The sequence below is a fragment of the Felis catus genome, chromosome B4 (assembly GCF_018350175.1).
Source record: "Felis catus isolate Fca126 chromosome B4, F.catus_Fca126_mat1.0, whole genome shotgun sequence".
Taxonomy (NCBI): Eukaryota; Metazoa; Chordata; class Mammalia; order Carnivora; family Felidae; genus Felis; species Felis catus.
The window spans coordinates 133,566,224-133,593,247 of NC_058374.1; the positions used below are offsets into that span (position 1 = coordinate 133,566,224).

The 27,024-nt window shown below is 42.9% G+C and overlaps 1 protein-coding gene across 7 annotated transcripts in view; it reads left to right on the plus strand.

Moving 5' to 3' along the window:
* The window catches only part of TNRC6B (trinucleotide repeat containing adaptor 6B), a 256,314-nt gene extending 231,031 nt beyond the window's left edge, over positions 1 to 25,283 (plus strand). For all 7 annotated transcript variants that reach the window (XM_011284235.4, XM_023257506.2, XM_045062410.1 and 4 more), the window contains 8 exons: positions 987 to 1,124; positions 3,239 to 3,415; positions 4,973 to 5,119; positions 5,373 to 5,468; positions 7,964 to 8,188; positions 8,649 to 8,719; positions 11,337 to 11,476; positions 12,471 to 25,283. In XM_011284235.4, the coding sequence (XP_011282537.1) occupies positions 987 to 1,124; positions 3,239 to 3,415; positions 4,973 to 5,119; positions 5,373 to 5,468; positions 7,964 to 8,188; positions 8,649 to 8,719; positions 11,337 to 11,476; positions 12,471 to 12,858 (1,382 nt within the window). In that variant the 3' untranslated portion in view covers positions 12,859 to 25,283. The remainder of the gene's footprint in view (positions 1 to 986; positions 1,125 to 3,238; positions 3,416 to 4,972; positions 5,120 to 5,372; positions 5,469 to 7,963; positions 8,189 to 8,648; positions 8,720 to 11,336; positions 11,477 to 12,470) is intronic.
* The last annotated feature ends 1,741 nt before the right edge of the window (positions 25,284 to 27,024 follow it).

A 27,024-nucleotide genomic window follows, 5' to 3' on the forward strand; every position in this document is an offset into this window, starting at 1 on the left:
TCTTTCAAATCGATCTCTTAGATTCTGCCTTGGCCTCCATGTACGCCATTCTTACACAGCCAGTTCTTTTTCTAAAATACAAACTTAGTTATCTCTTTCTCTCACTTGTTAAAAACCTTCTTTATTTCTTGGAGAAATATTTCTTCTTTATGTCTTGGAGAAAAAAGTCCCCAAATCCTTGGCCTAATACATAAAGACCCTACACAATACAACTCCTCGTTTCTCTCCCATCTCCTGCCACCCTGCTCACTTCCTCTACTGAGCATCCGAGTGACACCGAACTCCTCATCATTCCCTGATGTCACCTGATTGTCTTCGATCAAAGCTTTGTACTTAGTATCCTTGGCTTCTATACCTGCCATAGGCCCTAAATCAAATGTCCCTCCTGCAAAGCCTTTCCTCCCCCAGACAGCCTCACCACACCTCGTGACTATTGTTATACCGTATTAGTTTGTTGTATGGAGATTGCTGTTCGAGTTGACGAATCTGCCTGGTGCAAGTGTTAGCTAAATGAGTAAAGACACAGGTGCACTGAGATGGCCTTAATTAGATGGCATTCATACACATTTTCATACCTTAACAAAGAGTTATTGTTTTGGTTTTGGTTTTGGTTTTGGTAAGCAAGAGCCATGACGAACATTTTGAATCAAAATCTTTTTCTTTTTTTTAATGAGAGAGACAGAGAGAGTGGGGGAAGGGCAGAGAGAGATGGGAAGACGCAGAATCCAAAGCAGGTTCCGTGCTATCCGTGCAAAGCCTGATGTGGGGCTTGAAGCTACAAACTGTGAGATCATGACCTGAGACAAGTTGAATGCTCAACTGACTGAGCCACCCAGATACCCCAAAATCTGTTTCTCAGTGAAGAAACTTCTTGTGAATTAGTCTTTAAATGACAAAGGAAGCTATTCATGGGTTCTACCTCAGATCTTTTGATTACTGATGCTAGAAATTTATAGAAAGATGTAAAATGTGATTCTCTGTTTTAGGCTTCAGCTCTGGCGGCATGGACTATGGCATGGTTGGTGGGAAGGAGGCTGGAACAGAGTCTCGCTTTAAACAGTGGACCTCCATGATGGAGGGACTGCCCTCTGTAGCCACACAGGAAGCCAATATGCACAAAAATGGTAAGAGTGAGCAAAGCTTTATGAGTTGGAAGTGTTCAGCCCTTAGCAGGCCTTGTAATATATCCTTACAAATTATTTTAAAGCTGAAATCTTTAGCTTTTTGTCTCTTGATTTTTTTTTTCCCCCAAATCCTGTGATCACCTATGAGAGGAAGATTGGGGCTGCGTGTATTTCAAATTATGAAAAAGTTAAAATGCTAGTTGTAATTAAGGGATGCAAAATTTCCCACCTGTAACGGGATTAAGAGTAGTAGCAGTGAACTTGAGTACCCATTAGGATAAAACCCTAATATATTGGCTGAGAGAACAGAACCCATTTTTTTGAGGTTTAAGAAATCACAACAAATACATATCATGTTGATTATTTGAACCTTTAATCTCCAAAAGATGATCAGGAGAAGAGTACATGAAATTTGAACTTTCCCCAAAACTCTCTTGTTCTCCGTGAATTACGGCGTCCGCAAGGCAGCAGCTAAGGGCATCATGGGCTTTGGTTGTGAATTGTGGGTCCTTTCATCTCTATCGTTCTCTGGAAGCACTTCTCCATTTCCCTGTAAAACAAATAAAAGGACTTAGAACCTTCCTTCAGCCTTTGTTTCATTCAGTGTTTATTTCATTTGACAGTAATTCACCTGGACTCACCTGTAGCCTTGAGAGGCAAGTATTAACAGGTGTTGGGCTGGTCTTGCCGCTGTTCCCTGGCAGGCCTCAGCCCCATCAGTCTGAAAACTTTCAGGGTTCCTTTGTAAACCACTATTTAATGTGTCTGCCCCAGAGGTGGTAAAGTGGCCCCATGGAGCTCTTCCCTGCTATCTCTAAGCATTATCATTTGATTTCATGCCATGAAATCAAGAATGATTTATTGAAACTATAAAATCTGTCTCTAGACTGAATAATTCAAACCCAGCATCTGCAGCTTTGGGGACTTACCCTGCTTCCTTAGGCTGATGATTCATCAGGTCCCTTTGTCCCCAAAGACATGATAGGTGCATGATAATAAATACAAGGGCCATGTGAGAGGATATCTTGAGGCTAAAATATCCACCTGCCTTTTCAGAGCTTGTAGATAATGTTTTCCCCATTTCCTTAGCAATCCCCAAGGAAATCGAGCTCTTCATTTTCTACTATTCACTATAATGTGCCCTTGAGTCAGATTTCTGTCAGTGGCTCCAGAAAAGCAAATGACTTCTTTGCTGAGCTTGGAAGGTGGTTTTGATAATACTCCTGCCGGGCCAAACCAAGCAGATTATTTTAGTCAATATTTATACAAATATGTTAATACATCATCCTGGAAATAATTTTATCTGTTTATAAACAGCATCCTAAGGGTAGATCAAGTGACATGGTGCAGCATGTGAAATTCATTTGAGAAATAAATAGGGTGGCCAAGAATTTTATTTAAAGTGAAGCTCATTTTTTGTTAGGTTAAGGGAATTTGAAGCTTTTAAGGTTTTTTTCCTGCCTCATAGCATATAAGATGCATAAAAAGGGCACAGACGGAACTGCTGAAATGCTCTCAAGAAAGCAGTTACAAAGGATCGGCTGTTCTTAGTGTGTGGGGCCGTGGGTGTCCGAGCTGCAGAGTCCCCTGCTGACCTTGTGCTGGCAGAGACCCTGGGCGGGGGTTCCATCTCATTGCTTTGGAATTCAAAGCAAGCGCATATGCTTTTCTCTCCAGTGAACTCCCTCCATTTACACGGCTTCTTCTAGCTAACCTAGGTCTGACCAGCTCCAAAGAACTTGGGTGAATGTGTCAGGACAAGTGTAGTGAAAACGCTTCTTACGCACTGCAGCTTGTGTAGTGTTTTTCCTATTTCTGATTCTTGAGTCATCAGTATAGAAACTGGGGATAATGGTATGATTTGTAGGTGGTCAGAGTTTCGTTAATTTCTTAAGCCCGTGGAATTTTAAAACTGAAAGGAAAATTGAAGAATAAGTGTGCTTTAATGAGAACCCGAGAAGCTCAGAAAGGTGAAATGAACTGTTCCTAGCCATCCTACTTATGGATTATATACTGGCTCTCCAGGGCAACCTCTTGTTCCAGAACTGTTTTTTAACCGCATAGTCAGAACACTGTTTTTGCTGGGTGTGAATCAATTTCCTCTCTCTCCTCAGGCGCTATAGTGGCCCCTGGTAAGACTCGAGGAGGGTCACCATACAACCAGTTTGATATCATCCCGAGTGACACACTGGGTGGCCATACGGGTCCTGCTGGTGATAGCTGGTTACCTGCCAAATCTCCACCAACAAATAAAATCGGAAGTAAATCCAGCAATGCCAGTTGGCCTCCAGGTATTGTCCAGGAAATGTTTTTTTCTGTGTATCGTTTGTCTTCAGTTCTTAATTTCAGGCTCTGAACAGATTGCTTTTGCCAGTTACTCAGGCACTTACTTTATTTTTTCATTCAGTAATTATCGTCTGATAAAAGGAAGGTATGTGCTATGTTGTGGGAAGATAGTAAATTCACATTAGATGGGGTCTCTGCTCCATAGAGTTCAGTCAGGAAGATAAGGTGTGGACACTGGTCACCTATAACGCAAGTAACTGTGCTAAATATTGTACAGATATAGATAAGCTGAAAGAAGTCAGAGGAGTGGAATCTGGGATCAAAGAAGGTGATGCAGGAGCTAGACTTGGGATTCATCCATGCACAGGATGCCCCATAACACGGGTTCTTCTGAAGTGTCCATTTAATTGACCCGTTTATTCATTAAGCAAGTATTTATCATCAGTTAGGTTCCAGATATGCAGTAGTGATACAATGAGACTATTTTGTTACTTTTTCCCCTCTGTTTTTATCATAATTTAAGTAATCTGTTTTCATTGTAGAAAAAATTTTAATTTAGTAAATCAAAAATTAAAAATTGGTATATGTCTATCTAAACCTCTTTCTGTACTGGAATATTTGTGGTATGAATATGTGCAGTTCCATTCCACCAAAGAAGGCTCATATAATGCATATTATTTGTATATTCTACTATATTGCTCTCCATCATGATTGGGAAAACAAAAGTTTGTTAATCCCATCCAACAACTTTAAATATGATTTAAATTAACCAGCAAAAAAAATTATAGGAGCACCTGGGTGGCTCAGTCCGTTAAGCGTCCGACTTCGGCTCAGGTCATGATCTTGCAGTTTGTGGGTTCGAGCCCCACGTCGGGCTCTGTGCTGACAGCTCAGAACCTGGAGCCTGCTTTGGATTCTGTGTCTCCCTCTTTCTTTCCCCTCCCCTGCTCGTGCTTGGTCAGTCTCTCTCTCTCTCTCTCTCAAAAATAAATAAACGTTAAAAATATTAATAAAAATAATTATAAGCACTTATACATATTCTGTGCTTTCTCACTATAAGCCAAATTATTCCTGCTCTTTCTCCCTAGATGTTCCACGAGGTCATGGTCATTTATAGTGTATTTTCTTTTGTTCATCTGAGCCAATTTCCAGTGAGATAAATGGGAGAAGTCACTTACTTCCAACACAGATTTTCTCCCGGTTTGTGTCCCAGATACCTGGACAGTTCTCATCAGCACCAGGTTACTTACTCCCGGTTTCACTGCTCTCGGGCCGAACTGCCCTTGAAGTAGGAAGAGAAGTGACCAGGCTAGGCACTAATGAGCTCTGGCTCACAGCCCCAGAGACACCGAGAAGGTCGACAAGCTTGGTAACACAGAAGTGCTGCTAGCACAGTATATGTTGGGGTTGAGAGTGTGATTTTTAATTTTACGATAAATGTTTGCAATAAAATAGATTCAGTATTCTTTCACAGATCTATTTCTTGTATCAAAAACTAACTTGATTTTAACATTTTTTTTTGAACATCCTCCTACCTCTAATATTGGTTCTCCTTGTTTCAGAATTCCAACCAGGAGTGCCATGGAAAGGTATCCAAAACATTGACCCTGAATCTGACCCCTATGTCACCCCAGGAAGTGTGCTGGGGGGTACAGCCACATCTCCCATTGTAGATACTGACCACCAACTTCTGCGGGATAACACCACAGGTAAATGAGCGAGGTATCCTCGGTGTTCATTCAAAACCCGGCATTTCATATTTGTCAATCTGTGGCTTCATTGGCACCTGCTAATCTATAATTTAACCAAAAAACATAAAAATATGTAGCTTTTCAGTTTGTTTGTTTGTTTAAGATATATTTTAATCTTCCATGGAAGGGTAAATAAAATACCTAAGGTTGCACTGGTTATACTGACATCTGTCTCAAGATTTCCATCTTGTTCCTCCTGTGTCCCCAAAAGGGTCTAATTCTTCCCTCAACACCTCGCTGCCTTCACCTGGTGCCTGGCCCTACAGTGCCTCTGACAACTCCTTTACCAACGTTCATAGCACTTCAGGTACAAGTATGACCTGTTCGTTTCCCTTTGGCTTGCACTTTTCCACCAGGTTCCCTTTTATAAAAGAAATGGGCATTTATTTCTTATGGAATACAATGGAAGTTGAATAGCGAGGGCAGCATAAATGGAAGCACACCTCTTGTACTGGCCATGTTCTCAAGGAGCTTCCGGTCACACAGAGACAGGATGAGACATGTAGCTTTAGGACAAGGCAGATGGTGACATCATTGCAAGGAGCTTGTGAGCATTGAGAGGACAGGGGTCAGATCTTTGTGCCACAAGCGTTTTTCTTTAACCAGTTTGCCAAAGGATTCATGGGCCATGAGGAGAACCAGGGACGTTTACCAAGTTGTTCCTAAGGCAACCAGTTCTAGTTTGCTTTCCTTAAAAAAAAAAAAAAAAAATTCCTTCCACTTATAGACAAAGGCTACAGGCAGATGGCCAAAGGCAAAATAAAAAAGAGGCCCTTAATTAATTCTACCAACATTTGTTGAGTTCCTTATATATTTTTTTTTCTAAGACGATAGGGAATGAAAACTTAATGGATATAGTAAAACCATCTGACTTTTATATCTTAATGGGTATAATAAAGCATCCGACTCTTGGTTTCCTCTCAGTTCATGATCTCAGAGTTTGTGGGATCGAGCCCCGTGTCTGGCTCTGTGCTGACAACGTGGAGCCTGCTTGGGATTGTCTCTTCGCCCCCTTACCCTGTTCGCACATGCTCTCTCACTCTCTCAAAACAACAGTAACAACGACGATGACGACAACCAAGAGCTGATGTAATTTGCCTCAGGTCTGAGTGCATATGTAAAGGAGCCAACTCAAAAATCCATGTTTCTAACCGCTACCCTACATTATTCTTTTGGGGGCTTTTTTCTTTACATGTAAAAACTGATTTTTTCACTCAACTCTTTTATTCCAGTAACTGCCCATATCTCCGGTTGAACCGGATAAAAATCTTTTGTCTACAGTTGGACGTTCATCTGAGAGATGATCCAAGAGTCACCCCAGACTTGTCTAAACTGAATGTACATCTCTGCCCCTCCCCTACATTGTCTTTCCTCCGTAACTAAGTTTTTGTGTTTGTTTTAATGATGCTTCCAGCATCAGTGGGTCACAAAGTCTCCTGATTTTTCTCACTTGCTGCCTGAGTCCAAGTGGTGAGGGTGTCTCCCAGGGAGTGTATTCTTGCAGCCATATCTCCTATCCATTCTCCATTCCTACTTGCTGTCACCCAGGCTGAGACCCAGGTTTAAATACTACATACCAAATCTAGTGCAAGAACTCCTGGTAGCATCCTCATCGGCCTTCACCCTACCTTTCTGGCCTTCCGTACCTCTCTGGCCCTGTGAAATGGTGTTCAGCCAAAACTGAAGAAAAATACATTTGGTACGATAGAGTTTAAAGGGGATATTCGTCTATATTCTCCTGTCTCTCTGAGCCCGTCCATTTTTTTGTTTGTTTGTTTGTTTTTAAATGTTTATTTTTTAGAGTGAGATTGAGAGCACAAGCAGGGAAGGGGCAGAGAGTAAGAGAAGGAGGGAGAGAGAGAATCCCAAGCAGGATCCGTGCTGTCAGCAGAAAGTCTGTTACAGGGCTCAGTCCCACAAACCATGAGATCATGACCTGAGCTGAAATCAAAAGCTGGACACTTAACCAACTAAGCCACCCAAGCACTCCAAGCCCATCCGTTCGTAAAATCCTTCCAGACCTGTCTTTGCCATGCCTTTGATGATGACATAACAGTGTTTTCTCCTCTGTGTATTGAACATATGTGATGATACCTCCAGCTACCAATTCTGTTATTCACCTGTTCTGTCTTCTCATGTGAATTTGAAGTTCTTAAGAATAACTTTATATTACCCACAGCACTGATTTAAAATATTATAAGCCCTTAGCAAATATTTGTTGATTTTTATTTATTTATTTTTTTTTTTTTTTCAAAATCTGTTTGAATATTGGGACACCTGGCTGGCTCAGACAGTAGAACATGTGACTCTTGATCTCAGGGTTGTAAGTTTAAGCATCATGTTTGGTGTAGACATTACTTAAAAATAAAAAATTTTTTTAAAAAATCTGTTTGAATATTGATAGCTTAATCACAATCAAGAAAATTAGAAGTTTCTAATGTACTTCCCATTCAGCCAGTGAGTATTTATAGAATAGTTTTGCTAAGGTTCACATTCCACTATATCTTTACGTAAGACTAATGGTTTTAAGAAAACTTCCCTTGAATGAATCTTCCCTTTCAGGCTTGTTTGGCTAAGAAAGTAGTAGAGAATTAGTTATCATTAAATCTTCAGTTCACGTGTTGTTGATTCAGAGTAATAGTCATTGAAAATTTTATATTTAGTGTTATTTTGTATTGCTAGTCTCAAGATGTGTACTTACTATTTTTAGAATACTATTTATATGTATACACAAAATTTATGTAGATTGACAAAAGTGATCTATTTAACCTTACTCCTTCCTTAATTTTGTCTTCTTTATAGCAAAGTTCCCTGATTACAAATCAACATGGTCCCCAGATCCCATAGGACACAACCCCACTCATCTCTCCAACAAGATGTGGAAAAACCATATTTCCTCAAGGAACACTACACCGCTGCCCCGCCCACCTCCTGGTCTGACCAACCCCAAACCATCATCTCCCTGGAGCAGCACAGCACCCCGATCGGTCAGGGGTTGGGGGACACAGGACTCACGGCTTGCCTCAGGTGACAAGGACTCGCCTAAAGGAACATCATTGTTCAAACACAAGGGGCTTATGTTAACACCAAAAAAGACATGAAGTCTTCACGAGAGAGGAAATCACGGTTGTCTGGTAGAGGAAAGAGTATCTCTGGAGTGGAAAGTTGCAGTTCGGTCTAGGGCAGAGGTAGCCAAGAACTCGCAAGGGACAGATGAAGTAAAAACGACACACAGCAGCGTGAGAACATTAGGAGGGAAATGTGGCCTTACAAATGAGGTGTGAGAGTGCACAGGGTTACAAGGTCTAGGGGAAGAGAAACTGACCATTAAGTGACAGGATGAATGCGGTTAGAGGGACGTATAAAATAGAAGACCGTTTATAAAAGGGGAGAAGACACACGGGGCCTATGTGAAAACGTTTTCTCACTCATGGATTTCTGAATTTTTTTACTGCTCTTCCTAATTTTTTCTTCTGGTTACTTACAGCCTCTACTTGGAGTGATGGTGGTTCAGTTCGTCCCAGTTACTGGCTGGTTCTTCACAATCTCACTCCACAGGTAACCATGCTTCCTTGTGATTTTCGAGACGCGATTTGATTGTGTTAAGAAAGGGAAACTCAGGTGTGAAATGTTGCCAGATAATAACAAAGCTCATTAATTTCCTGCTTGCTACTCAGAGGTCCAGCATGCAGGGGTGGGCCTCCCCACCCGAGGCTCGAAGCCTACTCCTGAGTGGGGATTGTTGGCCCAACAAGGCTTGGGGCTCAATATCAAACATTTTTATGCTTCATAAATAATTAACCATCCATCTCTGTAATAGAAGAAATCTGTCAATTTCATAGCTTAAATGCCACATGGGTGCTTTCAATTTTCCATCTGTTACTCTCTTCTTTGTAGATGGCATTACTAATTTGCTCTCTTCAGAACATGCCCTCTGGGTTGTTTTTACAGTGATGGGTTTCATTTGCCCCAAGCCACTCTGTCACCTTGTTTGCTTGATAACTGACATACTTGCGGCAGTATTATGTTGAACACGCAAATGAGATTAAGTAAACCCATTGAAACTGAGCCTGTGACCTTCATTTGGACTTGACAGCACAACCTTTACAGCACCTTGTTAAAAGGAGTCAATTATACCTCCCTCCCTTTGACACATAGAACGAATTGTCTAGCATTTAATTCATAACTGGATTCATGCGCACTTTAGTAAGCTAGCTAGCATTTTCTAGAGTGTTCCCATGGGATATTAATAGGTCTCTGGCCTAATATGTTTGGAACGTGTACTTGATTAAACAAAATTAAGCGGGTTTCTTCACTGTGAGACTTACTAGACTCTTTAATATGCTAACATGTATTATCCTCTGTGGAGAAATAAAGCTTCTCCTAAATTTACCTGCCCAGTGAACCTGTTTGTGGAACCTGTTTGTGGGGAGTGAGTCCAGGGTTTGTATTTAGGGTACATGTTGAGAAAGGCAGTTTCAGAAATACAGTTAACATGAAGAAGAGTCTGGGTTGGCTCTTACTCAGCTTAAAGCCCCAGGTGGGTTATTAGCTACGAGTCAACTGAAGTATGAAGATTTTATACGACCATACTCAAATCTGTATATGCCTCATTAGAACATGACAACATTCTAAAGTTGTCACACAGTGTGGTGGGTGTATGGTGAGGACGAGAGAGGCCGTAAAGTCTACGCTGTGTTGAAAGGAACTTGGACAAGCTAGCCTGCTGTTCGCTTCTGTTTTATGCTATGAAAAATAGTAAGTTCATGTGTGTATATACATAATGTGAATCTAGGGGTTAACTGTGCTCATATAAGAAAGAACTGATGAATTTTAAAACTCAAGTACCTAATAGACTAATCCCAATGGTAGCTTAGAAGACGGTTATAAGGGCAAATCTTTGGAACCTGGATAAATGTACTTTTCATCACCTAAAATCTGTTTAGAGGGCATCTGTCCTGAAAGGTCACTTGTGGCCCACACGGGCACGCTCATAGAGTTGATTTCCATTTTCTGTAAAGAACTGTGGTGATGCTGCTGGTTTCCATCCTGCAGGGTTTCCATGGTGAAACCACACAATGTTTCCACTGCCACCGCCGGTAGCACAGTTTCTGAGGCTGTTCTGATAGTAATCTGTTTCCCTTCCAAAGAAATGAACTGAATGTTGGACTGAGCAGCCTGTCTAAACCTAGTTAAGATCTCAATACAAATAAATTCATCAGAGTGAATAAGTGCATCTGTTCATCCGAGTCCGTAGTGAGAGAAACTGTCTGTAAACGGTGAACATCTTGAGAGTCTGGCCAACATGAGGCTGAGGGTGGCAGGGTTCACAGAGAAGCAGGCACAAAGGCTCGTCCTGAGATGGGCAGCGTGGGAGTCCAAGGACACCGGTGTTGTCTGTGAGCTAGGTCAGCCAGCAGCATTCTCATCAGGGTGTGGGGACGCCTGGGTGACTCAGTCGGTTAAGTGTCCGACTCCAGCTCAGGTCATGATCTCATGGTGTGTGGGTTCGAGTCCCACGTTGGACTCCGTGCTAACAGCATGGGGCCTGCTTGGGATTCTCTCTCTCCCTCTCCCACTCTCTGTCTCTCTCTGTCTCTCTCTGTCTCTCTCTGTCTCTCTCTCTCAAAATAAATAAATTTTTTAAAAAAATTTAAAAACCACTAAACCGTCAAGGAGGTTAGCAGTGCTTTTCTTGTGTCCTCCTTTAGCTCTCTGAGATTATTAACCAGGGGAGTGGAGAATAGTTCAAATACGACGTTACTAATGAGGTCGAGAACTTGTCTTAAGTTCCTGTTCGGACGCCATCCTGTTTCTGCTTTCTAAAGGCTCTCACAAGTCAACACGCATTCATGTGTTTACCTCTTAAAAACAGACTACAGGTCGAATCATAGGATTTGTCTTGAGCTGTGTTTTTGCAAACTTTTTTTTTGTAGCATGGGCACATTAGATCTCAGCCCGTGCTTTGAATTAACTTTGAATTTGCCTTTAAGACCTCTATTGAGTGCACTCTTTCCTGCTTTGAGTCCTTCCTTCCTTTGTCCAAGACTTACTTAGTGCCGATATCATTATTTACAAACCAGAAGCCCTTCTCCTCCTCATATACAAGAAAGGCCATTCGACTTCTGTTCACACCCTACCTCGTTTTTAACTCATGAATATCATTACTCCTTAGATTGATGGGTCAACGTTGAGAACCATCTGCATGCAGCATGGCCCACTGCTGACATTCCATCTGAACCTAACCCAGGGCACTGCCCTGATCCGATACAGCACCAAACAGGAGGCAGCCAAGGCCCAGACTGCACTGCACATGTGAGTACCCATCCTACGCTCACTGAGACAAACACGCACGACGATGCACACGTGAGTATTCTGGCACCTGCTTAATAAAGCAAAGATCCACGAGAACATGCACAAAAACAGCATCCTGGCATAAGCAATTGCTTGGTACGGAGGGGACGGATCTTTTCTACCTCCCCAGGCGTGGATTGCCCTGTATATCTGTGTAGGCCCGTAATCAGAATTCCAAAAGTAAAGAATTTATGAAGTCATGAAGCAGTGAGTAAATTTTAATACCGTAAAACAAAGCCCCAGTGTTCAGGAGAATGTGAAACATTGTAGGTGCCGTCACTTTCTGTAATAGAATCTGGTTGCTTACTTTGTCTTCTTTGTTGGTGAAGCTGAAACGCTGTGGCTTGGCGGGTAGCAGAGGTTTTTGTCTTACGTAGGTGGGACTGGATCACACTTTGACTGTCCCCCCTCCCAGCTGCTGTCAAACTGGTAGCCAGGGAAGAGCTGACTTCTCTGTGGCTACAGGCCCCGGCAGAAAGCTACAGACAGAACGAGCAAGCAGTGGTGACTCTCAGGCGGTGAGCCCGGCCCAGAGGCAGAGCAATGGCACTTCCAGATGTGTGAGGTTGAGTCACCGTGATGTTTGCAGTGTGACCTTTTACCTCCCATGGGGAAAAGAAAGATGACATTTTTCTCAACATACAAATTCCAAAAGGATAGCGATACGTGGTACCCCCTAGTAGTCTTTGGAGGTCTTGAGATTTAGTGATCCCTTACTGCTTTAGTACAGTATTTCTCAATCACCTGGTCTGGTTAAAATGCAGGTTTTGATCCCGTAGGCCTGGGGTGGGGCCTGTGATTCTGCATTTTAGAAAGCTTCCAGGGGATGTGGAAGCTGCTGGTCAAAGGAGCATACTTTGAACATCAAGGACTCTGGGACTCGAAACCCTCAGTCCGTGCGGGTGCTTTAGGATTTCCCTCAAATCCATAGCTCTTTCCCTCCCCTTTCTTCTAGGTGTGTGTTGGGAAACACTACCATCCTGGCTGAGTTTGCCACCGATGATGAAGTCAGCCGCTTTCTGGCACAAGCTCAGCCCCCTACACCTGCAGCAACCCCAAGTGCACCCGCCGCAGGTTGGCAGTCGCTGGAGACCGGCCAGACCCAGTCAGATCCCGTCGGACCTGCTTTGAATCTTTTCGGTGGGTCCACAGGGCTCGGGCAGTGGAGCAGCAGTGCTGGCGGCAGCAGCGGGGCCGATCTTGCTGGCGCTTCGTTGTGGGGGCCCCCAAACTATTCTTCTAGCTTGTGGGGAGTCCCAACTGTGGAAGATCCCCATAGGATGGGCAGCCCTGCTCCCTTACTACCTGGTGACCTTCTGGGAGGAGGGTCGGATTCAATCTGAACTTAAAACTTTCAACTCTGACCTCGTGACCTTTTTTGGAACAGCAGCAGCACTAACTTGACCTTTTCGTTTTTTTTTTCAACTTGCAATAAATACATTTTTAAAAGGAAAAAAGAAAACGGAGAGAGAAAAAAAAAAGGTGGGTCATTGACAGACTGTCTGAGCACATAGTTGCCTCCCTTATAACTTCAGTTTTTTCGTTTGGAATATGAATCCAAAAAGAGAACATATCACTCTTGAAATACTTGAATCATGAACGCCAACCTAGAAAGACAATGTGAAGCAAGTACACATACCATTTAAATTTAAACACAAAAAAATTAAAAAAATTAGTTTCTAGTTTTTCACTTTTTTCATGTTATATGGAAGTTGTTGCTAAGAAACATATATACTGAAAAAAAATAGCTTTTTAACTTTGTTTGCACTGGGTGTGTTTCCGTCCTTAGGTCTACCACGTTTGGGAGGGAGGGGAATTCAAAAGAATTGTTGGGGTGGGGGGGGGAAGACTTGACGGAGCCTCACTTTAAAAACAAAAACACAAAAAACCTAAAAAAAAAAAAAAAAAAAAAGGAAAAAATTTGTGATTGGCTGGTTGATAAATACCAGTGTGTTCTGGCACATGTAACTGCCCAGGCATGCTCGTTCTGGTATGTGTGTGCACGTGTGTTCATGTGCATTTGCGTGCATCCTTCTCTCTGTCTCTGTGTGTGCGTGTGCCCGTGTCCTCCTCCCCCTGCCCCACCCGATCTCTCCGAACGCTGCGTTGCTAACAGTCTGCAGGCTGGCTGGCCGGCCATCTGCTTTTTATTTTTTTTTTTTTAATTTTTATTTTTTTTTTAACTATGAGAACACACAAGCACCGGGAGCCACTGCTTACTTAAAGCAACTCCGTTGGGCTGCATTAAGATGAACAGAGTGCTTTTTAATGATTAAAGCAGGGAGCTCCTTTACATTTGCAAATTAGCCTGAGCGAGTTTTCTCTTGCTTTTCTTTCGACCTAGCAGTAGAGCGGAGCACTGCCAAGTCCCAAAAAAGTAGGAGAGCAGGAGGGACCTCTTGGAGCAACCGTGTGTTTTATTTATTTCTGTTTTTTAAAGTAAGTGGCCACCAGGCACATCGGGATATCTGTTAAGTTTCACGCAGGCCTTTTCTTTTCATTAGTTTGAACGGGAACAGACGATGAGAGAGTTTTTACTTCTGTGGTGTCTCAAAAGCAGAAAAACCACGTTCCCCCTTTCTTGTTGTAATCAGGTATGAGGAATTCATCAGAAAGTCAGGTAATGCTGAATTGGTTCTCTTTTTCATTGTGTGAAAACGAAACAAGTAACTCGTGAGCAGCTGCAGCTTCTCCCTCTCTGCTCCTCTCTCGCCGAGCGTTACCTGTGCCAGGCCGCGGCGCGCTACAGCACCAGGCCATCACTGACAGAAACGTTTACTTAACGAATGTTCTTAAACCAGTGTGTACTTCAAGCGTTTCCTTTTGTTTCTCTGTGTTGTGTATTTCCTGTGTATGTGGTTTTGCTTAGGCAGGTATAACTTAGCAAAGACTTTTAAGTATTGCACCTTTTTTTGGTTTTGACCTCTTTATTTTTTTTTTTTCCTTGTAATGTTGCTTTTTTATTTTGGTATTTAAAGACTTTTTTTTTTTTTTTTTTTTTTTTAAGCATCAATGTAGTAGTACTCTGGGCCGAATAGGGGGCAACTTTTAATCCACAGTTATCACCAACATGTATGTACTTATGTTGGAATCAACATGTATCAAACTGCTTTTTGTGAAGAGTTCTAGCAGACCTGAAGGGGTACCCCTTTATACAAAGCAGATGGCTGGCGGGGCGGGGGGGTGGTGGGGAGGGAGGGGAACGTATGCCGGTAATGTGCTAGCACTTGTGTGGACATCCCAGTCTGCATTATACTGTTTAACATAAAGTGCCGACATTCTGTACCAGCAAATACCTGCCCATTCCAACCCTTGGTGGGAGCAGACCTCTACTGTCCTCCATAACTTGCTGCTAGTGAGGACAAGGGAGTTTTTCTTTCTTTAGCATCTTCAGTGAAGGATACAACAATGCCTAATGTATTTGACTTTTAGCTTGTGTCTGTGTGTAGGTGGGTGGGTGGGTGTGTATAGGAAAAGGCAAAAACGAATTATTTGCATCAAGTGGTTTTATGAGACAAAGAGTGGGAATTCTGTAGTCCTCTGGCTTACCCTGTTGATTATAAACCTAGCCTCAAAAGAGATTGACATGTGTAATTCAAGTAAGCATTCGCTCTTGGAAGTCTTTATGCACCCTTTGTGGGGAGGTGGTCAAACTTGAGTCTCCAGCGTTGGTTCAGTCCCATTGGATGCCTTGTAGAAAACTAACTGTGCCCTCTTCCTGCTCTCCGGTTTTCATCACCACCACCATGCCCCTTCCATCTCTGCCCATGTACAAAAATGTCTCCTTCTGGTCCCCTCTGCCTGCTCTCTGTGTGAGGAGCAAAACCCTGTGGTGTGTGGTGACGTCCAGGTGGAGAGCAGCTGTGTTCAGCCATCTACAGAAGGCAAAATCTTAGTGGCCCTGGGCCAGGAGCGTGTCCCGAGGCTCCCACGAGCCCGTGACAGCCCTGTCCACTGCCGTGATTCCCTGTCGTGTCCTGCCCCCCCCCCCTCCTGCCTGCTGGTTCCTTGGCCTGCACTATGGGTTAGTTGAGTTCCTTACGATACTACGGTGAAAGCCGGGTGCTAGAGCCCCTCTTGTTTACAAGACATAATGAGGGATTTGAAATATGTAAAAATAAACATGAGAAGCTCAAATGTTCTTCCATCTTAAGCTTAAAGGGAAAAAATTAAAAACTTAAAAAAAAAAAAAGACCAAAAAGTGCGTATATATATACATATAAATATATATTTTAGATGAAGACTAACTCTGGGAGCATTTAACAGTGTTTTTTGTTTTTGTTTTTAACATTTATTTTCCTGCTTTAAAATTTGCAAGCATTCTCAGGAATTCTAGGGTAGGAAGCCAGTTTTTTGAAGATGGTTTATTTAACCGTATCTTATCCTAGATAGACGGCTGTTTCTTTCCTGTTCATAAACTTTTACAAGTTCCTGAAACTTCAAAAAGTTGAAACAATTTTTACTTAAAAAAAAAAAAATGTAAAGTCTCCAAACATTATTGTCATACTGGGGATCACACATTTTAAAACACATAGAAAGAAATATTTTTTAAAAATGATCAATTTAGCAGCAACAGGTCAATTCGTTAATCTTTAAAAACACGGGAGAAGGATTAGCTTTCTAAGAGCTTTATCATGGATTCGTTTGAAATTGTGTGTCATTTAGTGGGAGCGTTTGGTTTTTATAAATGGGAACGTCATCACTCTGTTCCTTTCCATTTAAGATTGAACTGACATCTCCCCTAATGATTGTTTTTGTTTTGTTTTGTTTTTTTTTAAGGGAACCCTTCTCCCTGCCCCTCAAACCCCAGGACAAAAGAAAGAAAGAAAGAAACAACAACTTAGGGGGGGAAAAAAAAAGTAAACTCTAATCTGTAAAATAGTACGGTTGGATTGCTGAGAATCTATGTAAAGAGCTAGGAAATATAGGTTAATAATTTTTGGAACAAATTTTAAATATAGGCATTACTAGAGGAAAATATCTATGGACTGTTCTATTAACAAAGAATGTCTGTCTTACCTCCATTTGTTATGGGAGGAGGAGAAAAGAAGAATCTAATAAGGAACAAGTGATTTTACTTTTTTAGCTCCCAGCTACTGTTGTGCTCATTTTAATTGCTGTTTTGAAGATCTGCTGCTTAATTATCCCCATCCCTCAGCTGGAGATGTGGAGTATTTCCTTTCAATTTTTCATGACGTTGAATTCTCCTTTTGTATTCCCTCCTGGGGCCGGGGGTCAGAATTCCCAAGCATGACCACAGCTGCTTTTAAACATCTAAGCTTCCCAGTGGGAAAGAAACTCCAGCTTGACAGGTAAAGGGAGTGGGTGGGGTTGCTGCCTGCAATTTCTCTAAAGCCGCTTTAGTGCCTTCGTACATACACCCAGACATCCTAAGCAGGGGGAACGCGTGTGTATGTGCATGTGGTCCAGTCACTCTGCAGACATTAAGACACTTGCCCATTAAGGAAATCGGAGTGGTTCTGGACAGGCCCCACAGGCAGTGGGCTAAATTGAAAATAAACAGAAATCAAGGAAGTTAAATATGCTTTCATGTCTCAGTAATGTGGAATGCCAAGATCCTTCCTTGTGTTATCACCCTCGTTACTGGGTACTGACGTCTCCACGTGTGTCATTGTGACAACCACATACAGTGATTTGGAAAGTCTGTCTGTGTTGGGCCAGTAGAAAGGGGTTCCTGTTTTTCTGCTCCTGTCCTCCCTTGTCTCCTCTCTTTCCCCCAACTCTGCCCCCCCACCTTTTTTTTTTTTTTTGGTCAACTTGATGGAAGCTTTGCTTTATTGGTTGGCAGTGACCTAAGAAAAGGATACAGTGAGAATATAATGGAAGAGAAAAACTCTTTTCTTTCCGTGATATTCTTTGGCAAGAGCCATGTCTGCTGAGAGGTTAAGTGGCTTCCATACACTTAGAAAATTCGGTGGGAGCGGCTTCTCTTCCACCACATTCTGGCATGTGTACAGAGGTTTGCTGGTCACCTCTCATTATGTAGATTTATTTTGTAAACATTTCGATCATGTAAATTTGAGCTTTCCAATTTTTACTAGTTTCCTTTATTTTTTAAACACTTGATTACTAGTGGCTGGAGGTGTCCATCTTTCAAACATCACAAACTTGGTTTCTGTCTACCACATGAGTCGCCAAAAAAATTTAAAAAATAAAAAAATAAGCACTCGTGGGGAAGAGATGTCTTCCATCAGACTGGAGACCTCTACTGGCAATTTAAATCCAGTGCCATGACCTAATTTTAGGTGTTTAAAAAAAAAAAAAAAATACAAAAAAAAAAAAAACCCACAAAGTTCAGATCTCCGAGACACTGTGAAGAAATGGATGGCCCATGTGGCATCTCTGGTTCCTCCGTACCTAGCCCTTGATTTTTTGCATTTACAACATGCACAGAAGTTAACTTAGCAGTGATGGCATGTCAAGGTTCCAAAGCAAATTCTTTCATCAGTATCCCCCAGTAAATAATTATCCATTGATTGCCATTCGATCAGTTTTATTTATAGCAGCTTAATTTCCTAATCAGATGGCTCCTGTTCTAAGAACTTTGCCACCTCTTCTGATATGAATGTAGCATAAATGAGCAGTCGGTTCTTCCAAGTTCCTGTGGGTTGAACGTGGGATCTAAGATATGCAAAAAAATAAGAAGAAGAAAAAAGAGAGGAAAAGAAATCCCTGCCTAAGAATTTGGAAGAACTTTTATTAATATATCTAGCAGAAACTAACATTTCACGGGCTACTGACTTGTTGCAAAGATTCACTCGAATTTTTGCCACTTGTCGGGGGGGGGCAGTTTTTGTAGGGTTAACAGCCAGATTCCATATCGACCTCAGATGCTGTGTACTTTTTAATTTTACTTTTTTATATTTTGCCATCTTGACTCTTAAACAAAATGAAGATGTCTCTGTGTTGAGAAAAACGCTTAAGCCAAGCCTGTTTTCCTCTGCAGTGTAAATAAGATGTTTTCAGCAGACTTGGCTCTAACAGCCGTCTCTAAGATTAGGGAACAATTGAGTCTTTATGTAAGAAAGGTCCCCTTCTCCCCCATCCTCAGAGTTCAGATTCAATATATAACACTTTGTAGGTTATTGTTTGGGATTTGGGTTTTTTTTCTTTTAACTATCTATAGGGTCTTTTACTAAGCGTAGAGACACATGTTTAGCTGGTTAAAAAACAAAATCAAACTTTTTCTTCAGTGTTTTTGCCAAGTTTTGTCACACTTCATTCATGTCTGTGCATTAACTATGCTGCTTAGTGTTGCTGCAAAAAGAAATGTATTCTTGAATTGTTTTCCTTTCTGTGAGTGTACAGCTAAGGCTGCATGTAATGGTGCAGATGAAAATATTCCAGCCTCTGTGTCTACAGGGAGTTGTCAATCTGTAGACCTCAGCACCCTTTCAGAAAATAGGGCGCCCTCACCCTCTGCTGCACACCGCACCCTCTTAGCTTTCTTATCTACAACTACAGGGTGTCCACACAGTCTAGAAGCAGGCAAATATACATAATGTTGTCTAGAACGTCAACAATCTGTTTTTAAAAAAAAACCCATAGAATGTGTGGGGTCTCTGTGTTTCCAGAGTTAGTGCATACCCTGTCATAAGCTCTGTAGGTTTATGGCCAGTGCCAAAGGTGTGTGTATTTTCAGAGATGGTCCCCACTTGTTAATGATGGTGTTGTTTTCTTGACCTTGAATCTGATAAAGGAGGTACTGGCATCACATTCTTAGATTTAAAATAGTTCTCAACTTCAGGAGTCTATGAACACAGTAGTAATGGAATAAAAATAGAACGTTGACCCTCCCTAACCTGCCCAGAATGCCTCCCCGCTGCCTGCACCGCCAAAGAGGCCATGAACATTTACAGGATGGTGAAGGGAACACCGGTCAGGAAACAGCTACTCCCCACCGGCTGGGCATTCCTGCTATCCTTATGTGTGTGGTCACTCAGACTAGAGCTGAAGGAATTACCAAGTATTCTAACATTTGAGTGGTTTTTAAAATGTCAATCTCTTGTATCCTACCACCACCACCACTAAAAAAAAAAAAAGAAGACCGAAGCTGCCAGTGTTTGCCTCACAGAATTTAAATAGTTCTTTTCACTTGGCTATACAGCTGAATTTGTTTTTAAAGAGAAACTATGCACACCAGGAAACATGGTACCACCCTGACTGAAGGGTCTCTGCAAGATTCAGTCATGGGGTCTTCGTTGTGACAAACACTAGTTTTGTCCCTGGGGAAAGGAAAGGTCAGATAAAGGCAAGAAGTGTTGTGTTGTAAATTAAAAAAAAAAAAAAGAAAAAGAAAGAAAGAAATCGTGTTTCCGTAAAGCACTTTGTGCCTCGGTTTATTTTTCACACCGTCAGTCACCACTTTGGAAGTCCATTCCCAATCGCCATTGACCCCTCTCGAGCCAAGATTAATACGTTGAGACTGTTGTTTTCAAAGAGCTTAATTCCTCTTTACTGCTAGTGGGGAGCAGCAAAACTGTAAAGGTACTTTACAGTATAGTCGTTGCAGAGATGTGAAACGAAGTGCTTTTCTTCCCCTTCACCCCTGCTTTCCTGGACCCCACCCTCAATCTGGCTTTCCTTCTCCCTCGGCTCCTGAAAGGTGTGCACGGTTCTCAGAGGGCTGGGTTGTGCAAGGTCACTGGAGGTGAGCTAGCCATCCCGCAGAGCTTTATGGACAGGAAGGTCGTGTATCCTAAATGTGTTCGCCAAAAATGGAAAGGGGGGGGGGGTCGTCTGTATACTAAACAAAGCAAAAACCTTTGGAACCCTTTAAAGAAGTTACATACCTTTTAAAGGTAGTATAGTTTCTCACCAAGTGATGCATCCAGCGTGACCCTTCTTGCCGGAAATTTCGGGATGTTAGAATAAATGTGTTTAAAACACCCCCCCACCACCACCACCCCCCCTTCTAATTTTGTCCAAGGAATTACTTAAGTGTAGTATTTCTGAATGTGCCTTTGGGAGTACAGGGACCGTCTGTTTTAGGAAGAAGCTCTCCGTGGGGATAAAACAGAAAGGCGGTCAGCTTAGTCTTTAGGGAAGTCAGCGATTCTCCTGGCAGTCCCCGGGGGCAGCCGTGGAGTTTTCATTAGCACCCATATTGCACAGTGTAGAGTTGTGTGGAAAAGATCCTGGGGCTCGGGCGGGAGAATGAGGTGATGGTGCACAACGACAGAGACCCAGGTCGGTCGGAGAGCGCAGGTTGAATTTCTCTACCTGCAGTACCTAGTTTCCCTCGTGTCTGTGTGCGCGCGCGTGTGGCCGTGGCCGTTTTGTTTTTTGTTTTTCTGTAAGCACTGGAGAACTGAAATATGGTGATGTCTGTGACACATTCGTGCATGTCAAGAAGGCGTTTTCTGGCTTCCGCCATGTGCGGGGCGGGCAGCGCGTTTCCACCCTCTTGAGTCTGTGTCCTGAGAAGGCAGTTATTTTCCCAAATGGAAGTCCCATAATGTTGCTGTTTATGAGAACAGGGTATTACACACGAGGAAAAGGCTTTTGAGAGAATAAGATGGAAGTGTTTGAGAAAAAAAAAAAAGAAAAATCTGAAATCATATTTTATTTCTTCAGAACTATTCTAGTTAAACGTAGAAATCTGCAGTGTCTCTTCATTTGTTTTTATGTTTGTTTTAAACGATTCCACCTCTTCTCCCCATGCCCGATCTTCTAAAGAAACCACAAGTGAATGCTAAGGGCCATTTTCCATAATTCCTCAGAACTCCCCAAAGAGGAAAACAGTCCCTCCCGCAAGATTCCTTCAGCTTCATTCAGGAGACAAAGGGAGGAGAGATGTGGCTTTCTGGGCTTCTCTCTCATTCCTCTCTAATGGCCTTGAAATGTATTATTATGCAAATGTGAATTTTGATACTGAATTTAAGAAGAGGTTGTTGGATTTTTTTTCTTTTTTCAAAAAAAAAAAGGTCCCATATGTGGTCATCGTTGCTTCTTTATTTTGTAACGTGAATTGTAACTATGCATTCTGCAAGGGGGGGGAGGGTGAGGGCAGAAAGGGGAAGGAAGTGGCTTTGCATCCTTGTTCTACGGTTTCTGTGTCCATGGTATCCCCACGTCCTGGCGGGGAAGGGGAGTGAGAGCCAGCAGCGGTCAAGTCGGCACAGTGAGGTAGAAAGAGACGGGAGTCCTCCTGCAGTCCTGGGGGCCTGCGGTTCCTGGCAGCCGGATTCTCCACCCTAACCGTGCAGTGTTAGCCCAGGGCCACAGCGGGGGCCCCAAAGGCCCTCGTGTTCTCTGGGAAAAAGTACTCATCCTTTCCTGAATTCAGAACCCTTTCAAGCTCAGGAAACCATGCCTCGTTCGTGCTGACCTTAAAGTTCATCTTCCTGTCGATTTCCAAAACTCCTCCTCGGGCTCCTCCTCGCTCCTTTTAATTTGTCTTTGTTTTTCCTTAAGCATTTTTAAGTGACTTATTTCTAAGGAAACTGTCTTGCTCTGTGGGGAAGAGGGCCCGTTGGCTTGGCAGGCAAAAAAAGGACTCTTCCCCACCCACTGCCCCTCAGCCGAACGTCCTCTCTCTGCTTCCTTGCCATTTGTTCTGCTAGAGAGCTGGTGAGCGGTGAGGTGCTGCACACAGGAAAGCCTAGAGCCTCCCGGCCCGACAGAATTCCTGTGGTGAGTCCTGGCACCTGCACGGCTCTGGTCTAGGCATTCTTTGCAACACGCAGTATCATAAGCCAGAGATTGTTCTGCCCACGTTCAGTGTTTCCAGGCAGAAGTTTTCGTTGTTGACGTTCACAGTACTGTAACGAGGAACAGACTTGATCACAGTCGCCTCGTGCCCGTGCAGGGTTGCACGGGCACGATCTTATCAGGGTTCCAATCTGTTAGATTGCCTTTAGACAAAAAAACAAAAACAAAAAAAAAACAAAAACAAAAAAAAACAAAACAAAAAATAAAATCCTGACGTTTCAACTGTCTAACACAAAACAATACCTCGAGGTACATTTCCCCTGCAATGTAGACCCTTAACTCCCCTCTCCGTTTCTGACACCAGTGGGTTATCCTTTTTAAAATATGAATGTGTAAATAGGATAACTTTTACAATGTTTTCCTTTGCTGTGAAAGTAGCCCTAAAATATGATATTTTCCTTTTTTTTTTTTTTTTTTTTTTTTTTGTTAAGCCATCTGAAGTTTCAGATCTTCTTTCAGGCTTAAGAGAAAGAACAGGTCAGGGGAGCGGACTTGCATTTGTAGGGTGGTGGTCTCTCCATTGCCTCTCATACACAGTGACAGCCGACCAGTGTCTGAACCCTGTTTCAAATAGATGCCATCTCTTCCAGATCTACTTCCAGGGTGGGGAGTGTCTGAATTTCTCTCTTCCAGAAGATCCATCCCCTCCAGGCACTCCAGAATGTTTTTTACCTGAGACCTTGAGCTCTCGACCTCTCTTGCTTCACACACAGGCTGACTTTTTTGAGCAACAGAGTAGCATTCTGTAGCTCACAAAGGGAAATTAGTCCCTGGCATTTCAGTTTGGCGCTACAGGATTCATAGCCTTGTCACTTTGCGATGCTCTGGAAATGGATTGATGTCTTACTTAAAGGAAATCCACCTGAGACGTGCAAACAGCCTCCCTGAAAGGTGTGAGCACCCTCAGATGTTCTTCTCGTTCGTCTCCGTGAGGCCTGAAGCTGACATTAGGTAGAGGGAAAGGACGTTTAACAAATGCTGCTTGTAGGAACCTGTCAGCTACTGCTCTCCTAGATTTGGCCACCCACGAGGCAGGGTCAGAATGGATCATTTTGAATAACTTCTTCACAAACATCTCCTTTCCCCCCCATCTTGAGGATAAACCCTGTATCTGTCTAGAAGCCCTTTTTAGTTTGAGCTCACCGATCTTGTATAGTGACGACTTCCTCTGAGGGGAAGAAGCTTGATAATAAATGCACACATATTCACCACCCACCTTCTGATTTGGGCCGCTATCCACCTTTGGATTTTATTTCTGTTGTTTGGAGGCTGGCCCCTTTTCTATCAGTCTCCTTCCCCTGGTCCCCCTTAAGTCCTTACTGCCCTTATATCCATCCACAATGCTCCCAAAGGGCTTTGCTGATCTCTGCACTTCTTTCCCGGGACATTTCCCCACCACCACCCTTTGCACACACCAGTGACCAAAGTGTGTCCAGTGATCTCACAGAAGACATCAAAAATGGTGCATGCACCGTGAATGTGCTCACAGAGACACGTGCACAAGATTCTGCACCCTTGGCCTTAACCTCTGTATGACTTAAGGTGCAGGAACATTTTTAACAGGTTATAAAAAAAAAAAAAAGAAAAAAAAAACCCTTCTGGGACCGGGGCGGGGGAGGGGGGGGCGGGGGAAGCAGACACAACAGCTCAATTGTGCCCACTCCTAACTCTCTCTACTATTTGCCTACAACTTAATTCTGTGCCCACCCCACCCCACCCCTGTCGTGAGTAACCAAAAACAGACAACAAAAGCAACCTGAGGAGAGGTTTCTGGACTATTTTATCTTTCTCCATTTAGATGGAGATATAAATGCTGCTTTGGGTTCCATAATCCTAGGGGCTATGTTTACATAGTAAAATATATCCTACCAAATCAGGAAATAAGAATGGGAATCTCTGCCGTGAGAGTTAATTAGGTCGCTGACGGTGAACCAGAGAAGTGCGGGGATTCGGAGGTGGGAGGCCTGGGAAGGAAGATGGGAGGAGTGCCGTTTTAATGACTGGCACCCCCCGCCCTCCTCTTTCCTCCTCCCTTCACTTCTCTCCTTGCCCCCTTTCAACAGAAGGTGCAGAGAAGGGCATCAGAAAGAGGCTGGAGTTTTAAAAGGCAGCTTTCCAACTTTGCACACAAAACAGGTAACAGGAAGGTACAGCAAAAATCCTCTCATCTGAAACACTCAAGCAGAAACAAAACCTACCAACATGACTACATATAGCTGCACATAGTGATGCTCTCTGCAAGTTACCTAGAAGTGTTTTGTTTTTCTTATACTTGAAATAGCTTTTACAATGTTATTTTGGTGGCTTTCTTTTCTCTCTTCTGGTGGGCAACAGAGAAAGTGGACGATGGGATTTAAGGAAGTTTGAGGGGAGAAAAGGGAGGATATGGCATTGTCTTTTTTTTTTTTTTTTTCTTAAACATAGAGGTTTAATCAAACTCCCATTTGTTGAAATTGCTCCTCATATTACTGGTTTTACATGGACACAGAAACTAGGCACTTTAGAGGTGCACTTGCATGGCAGGCTGGGCCCCCCTTTTCTCTATTTTATTTTACTTTTTTAGTATAGTGGTACTTAAAATCACTGGTTCACTTAAAAAAAAAACAATAAAATGTTAAACTCTACTAATGTACAAATAAGCTGAAAAGTTGCATTTTATGTGTATTTTTTGCCATAGCAGGTACTGTATTTCTCATGCTGGATTTAAAAAAAAATCAAAAACAAACAAAAAAAACTCAAGGGTGGTGTTTCGTTGGATTGTGACAGGTTGAGTACTAAGGAATTAAGTCGCCGTCATTTCATTAAAACTGAGAGATGATGTAATGCATATATAAGAGTTTTTCTGAAGGGTTTTTTTGGGCTTTTAAACAGCTTATTTTTGTTTTGTTTAGTTTTTTATTTTATTTTATTTTGGAAAGATATGATTGTATTATGTGCAACTCAGTTGCTTACATTATAACTACAAAATATTTTTGGGTTCCTGGAAAAAAAAAAAAGAGAAAAAAGACTAATAAATGTGTTTGGCTGCTAAGCATCTATTGTGGTTTCCTGTTTCATTCTGCCTGTTTAATTTGCTAGTTTGTCAAATGTTTATGTTTTGTTTCTTCTTGTCCCTCTCCCTGCTCCACATACAGGTCTCCGAAAGGCAGCATCCCGGCATCCTCCGTTTTGTCTCCCTTGTCCTGTATGTTTTTGCTGTTGGGGGCGTCAGGTTGGCCAGTCGGGAGGGAGGTCTGTGCTCCTCGCTGCCTGCCCGCGGTACGGGCTCCACATTCTCGAAGTGAAACTGACTTTCTCCTAGCTTCGTTGTCTTCTTGAGTCCTGTACTTGCCATTGGCGTGGGAGCCAGGAGAGCAGACAGAAGTGCCTGCGGAGGGCCACGCTGCACCCGGGGCCGAGACCCAGCCCACTCGCCGCTCAGGGCCTCGCCACCCTGCCCTGAGTGCTGTCACATGGCTCAGACGCTTTGCCCCATCTCAGCAGTTTCTTATTTATGGTTATTTTAGCTGCTAAAACACAGACCTGTTAGCTCTGTGGCCTTGAAGCACCTCTTAGAATAGCAAAGGGGAGGAATGGGAGGAAACGAATGCTTTCTAATTCCCAGGTACTGTTGTCTGACTTAATTCTCAGAATGCTGTGCCACACAGATGGCGGCGAACCCAGTGCATGAGGAGAACGGTTCAGAATCATTTAATTAGCTAATAATAGGGAACACTGATTGCTTACTGTAAGTTGGGCACCGCTCTAAGTGGGCCACGTACATTCGCTCATTTGACTGAAACTTGTCTCAATCACATAATAGAACCCAGGTAGGATTCCAAAGTTAGCATGCCAGAATGTCCTCTGCTGAGAAACACCTAGATTTCCGACAACGCGTCCCTAAGGAGTCTGTTGTACAAAGTGGTAGGCCATATGCCATCCAATTCTTGTTTCATAAAATAAGTAAATGCAGCAAGTGTGAGATGAGGTGCTGGCGAACACCTCGAGGGCCTGCCTATTCCAAGCAAGTGCTATTTTCTGAGGAAAAAAGATCATTGCAAAAACTATGAGGACCTGTATCACCAAAAGACTTGACTTTAAAGTTCGGGTATTTAAAAAATGCATAGACGGCTAAGGGTGGGGGGACGGGTGGCACATTGTAGAATGGTGGTGGTTCAGACTTTAGCCTCTGACTCGGCCCTCCTCACGCCTACGTGCCCTCCCATCACCTTAGGTGACTTCAGTGCCACAGGGAAAATCCACCCTAACGGCCAGCCTTCTACCTGCCTTCCTCCAGTCCAGCCACACACTCCCATACTCCCCCAAAACTGCTCCCCTCCAGAACCAGTAATTTCAGTGTCCTTGACCTTAACCTCCTGTCCTCCCAACTGGTTCCCACTCCTCCTCTCTGATGAATTTTAAAACTCCAGGACACTGACTATTTATTCTCTTCCATCCCGCCAGCCCTCTCTTTTTTCTCCCTTCCTAATCCAGTTTAGGTGTTGTAGCCCACAATTTCACTAGCGTGGTTGCTAACGTCTCTAAATTCCCCTCGCCCCTCCTGTTTTGACACCCATGTGACAAAATCCCCACTTTAGAAACCTGACTCTCTATTTTCTGCCAGTACACAAGAGCAGCACTGCTCAGAAAAAAAGTCATTACAGGCCAAATAAGGACTCCTGTAAATCTACTGTAACCAACCAGCAGTGAAACCTTGACACCAAGCAGCGAGCGTCCTAATACGTGGAGAAAGAAAATCAGGGGTGTCAGAAGAATCCCCCAAATTCCTGCTTCCA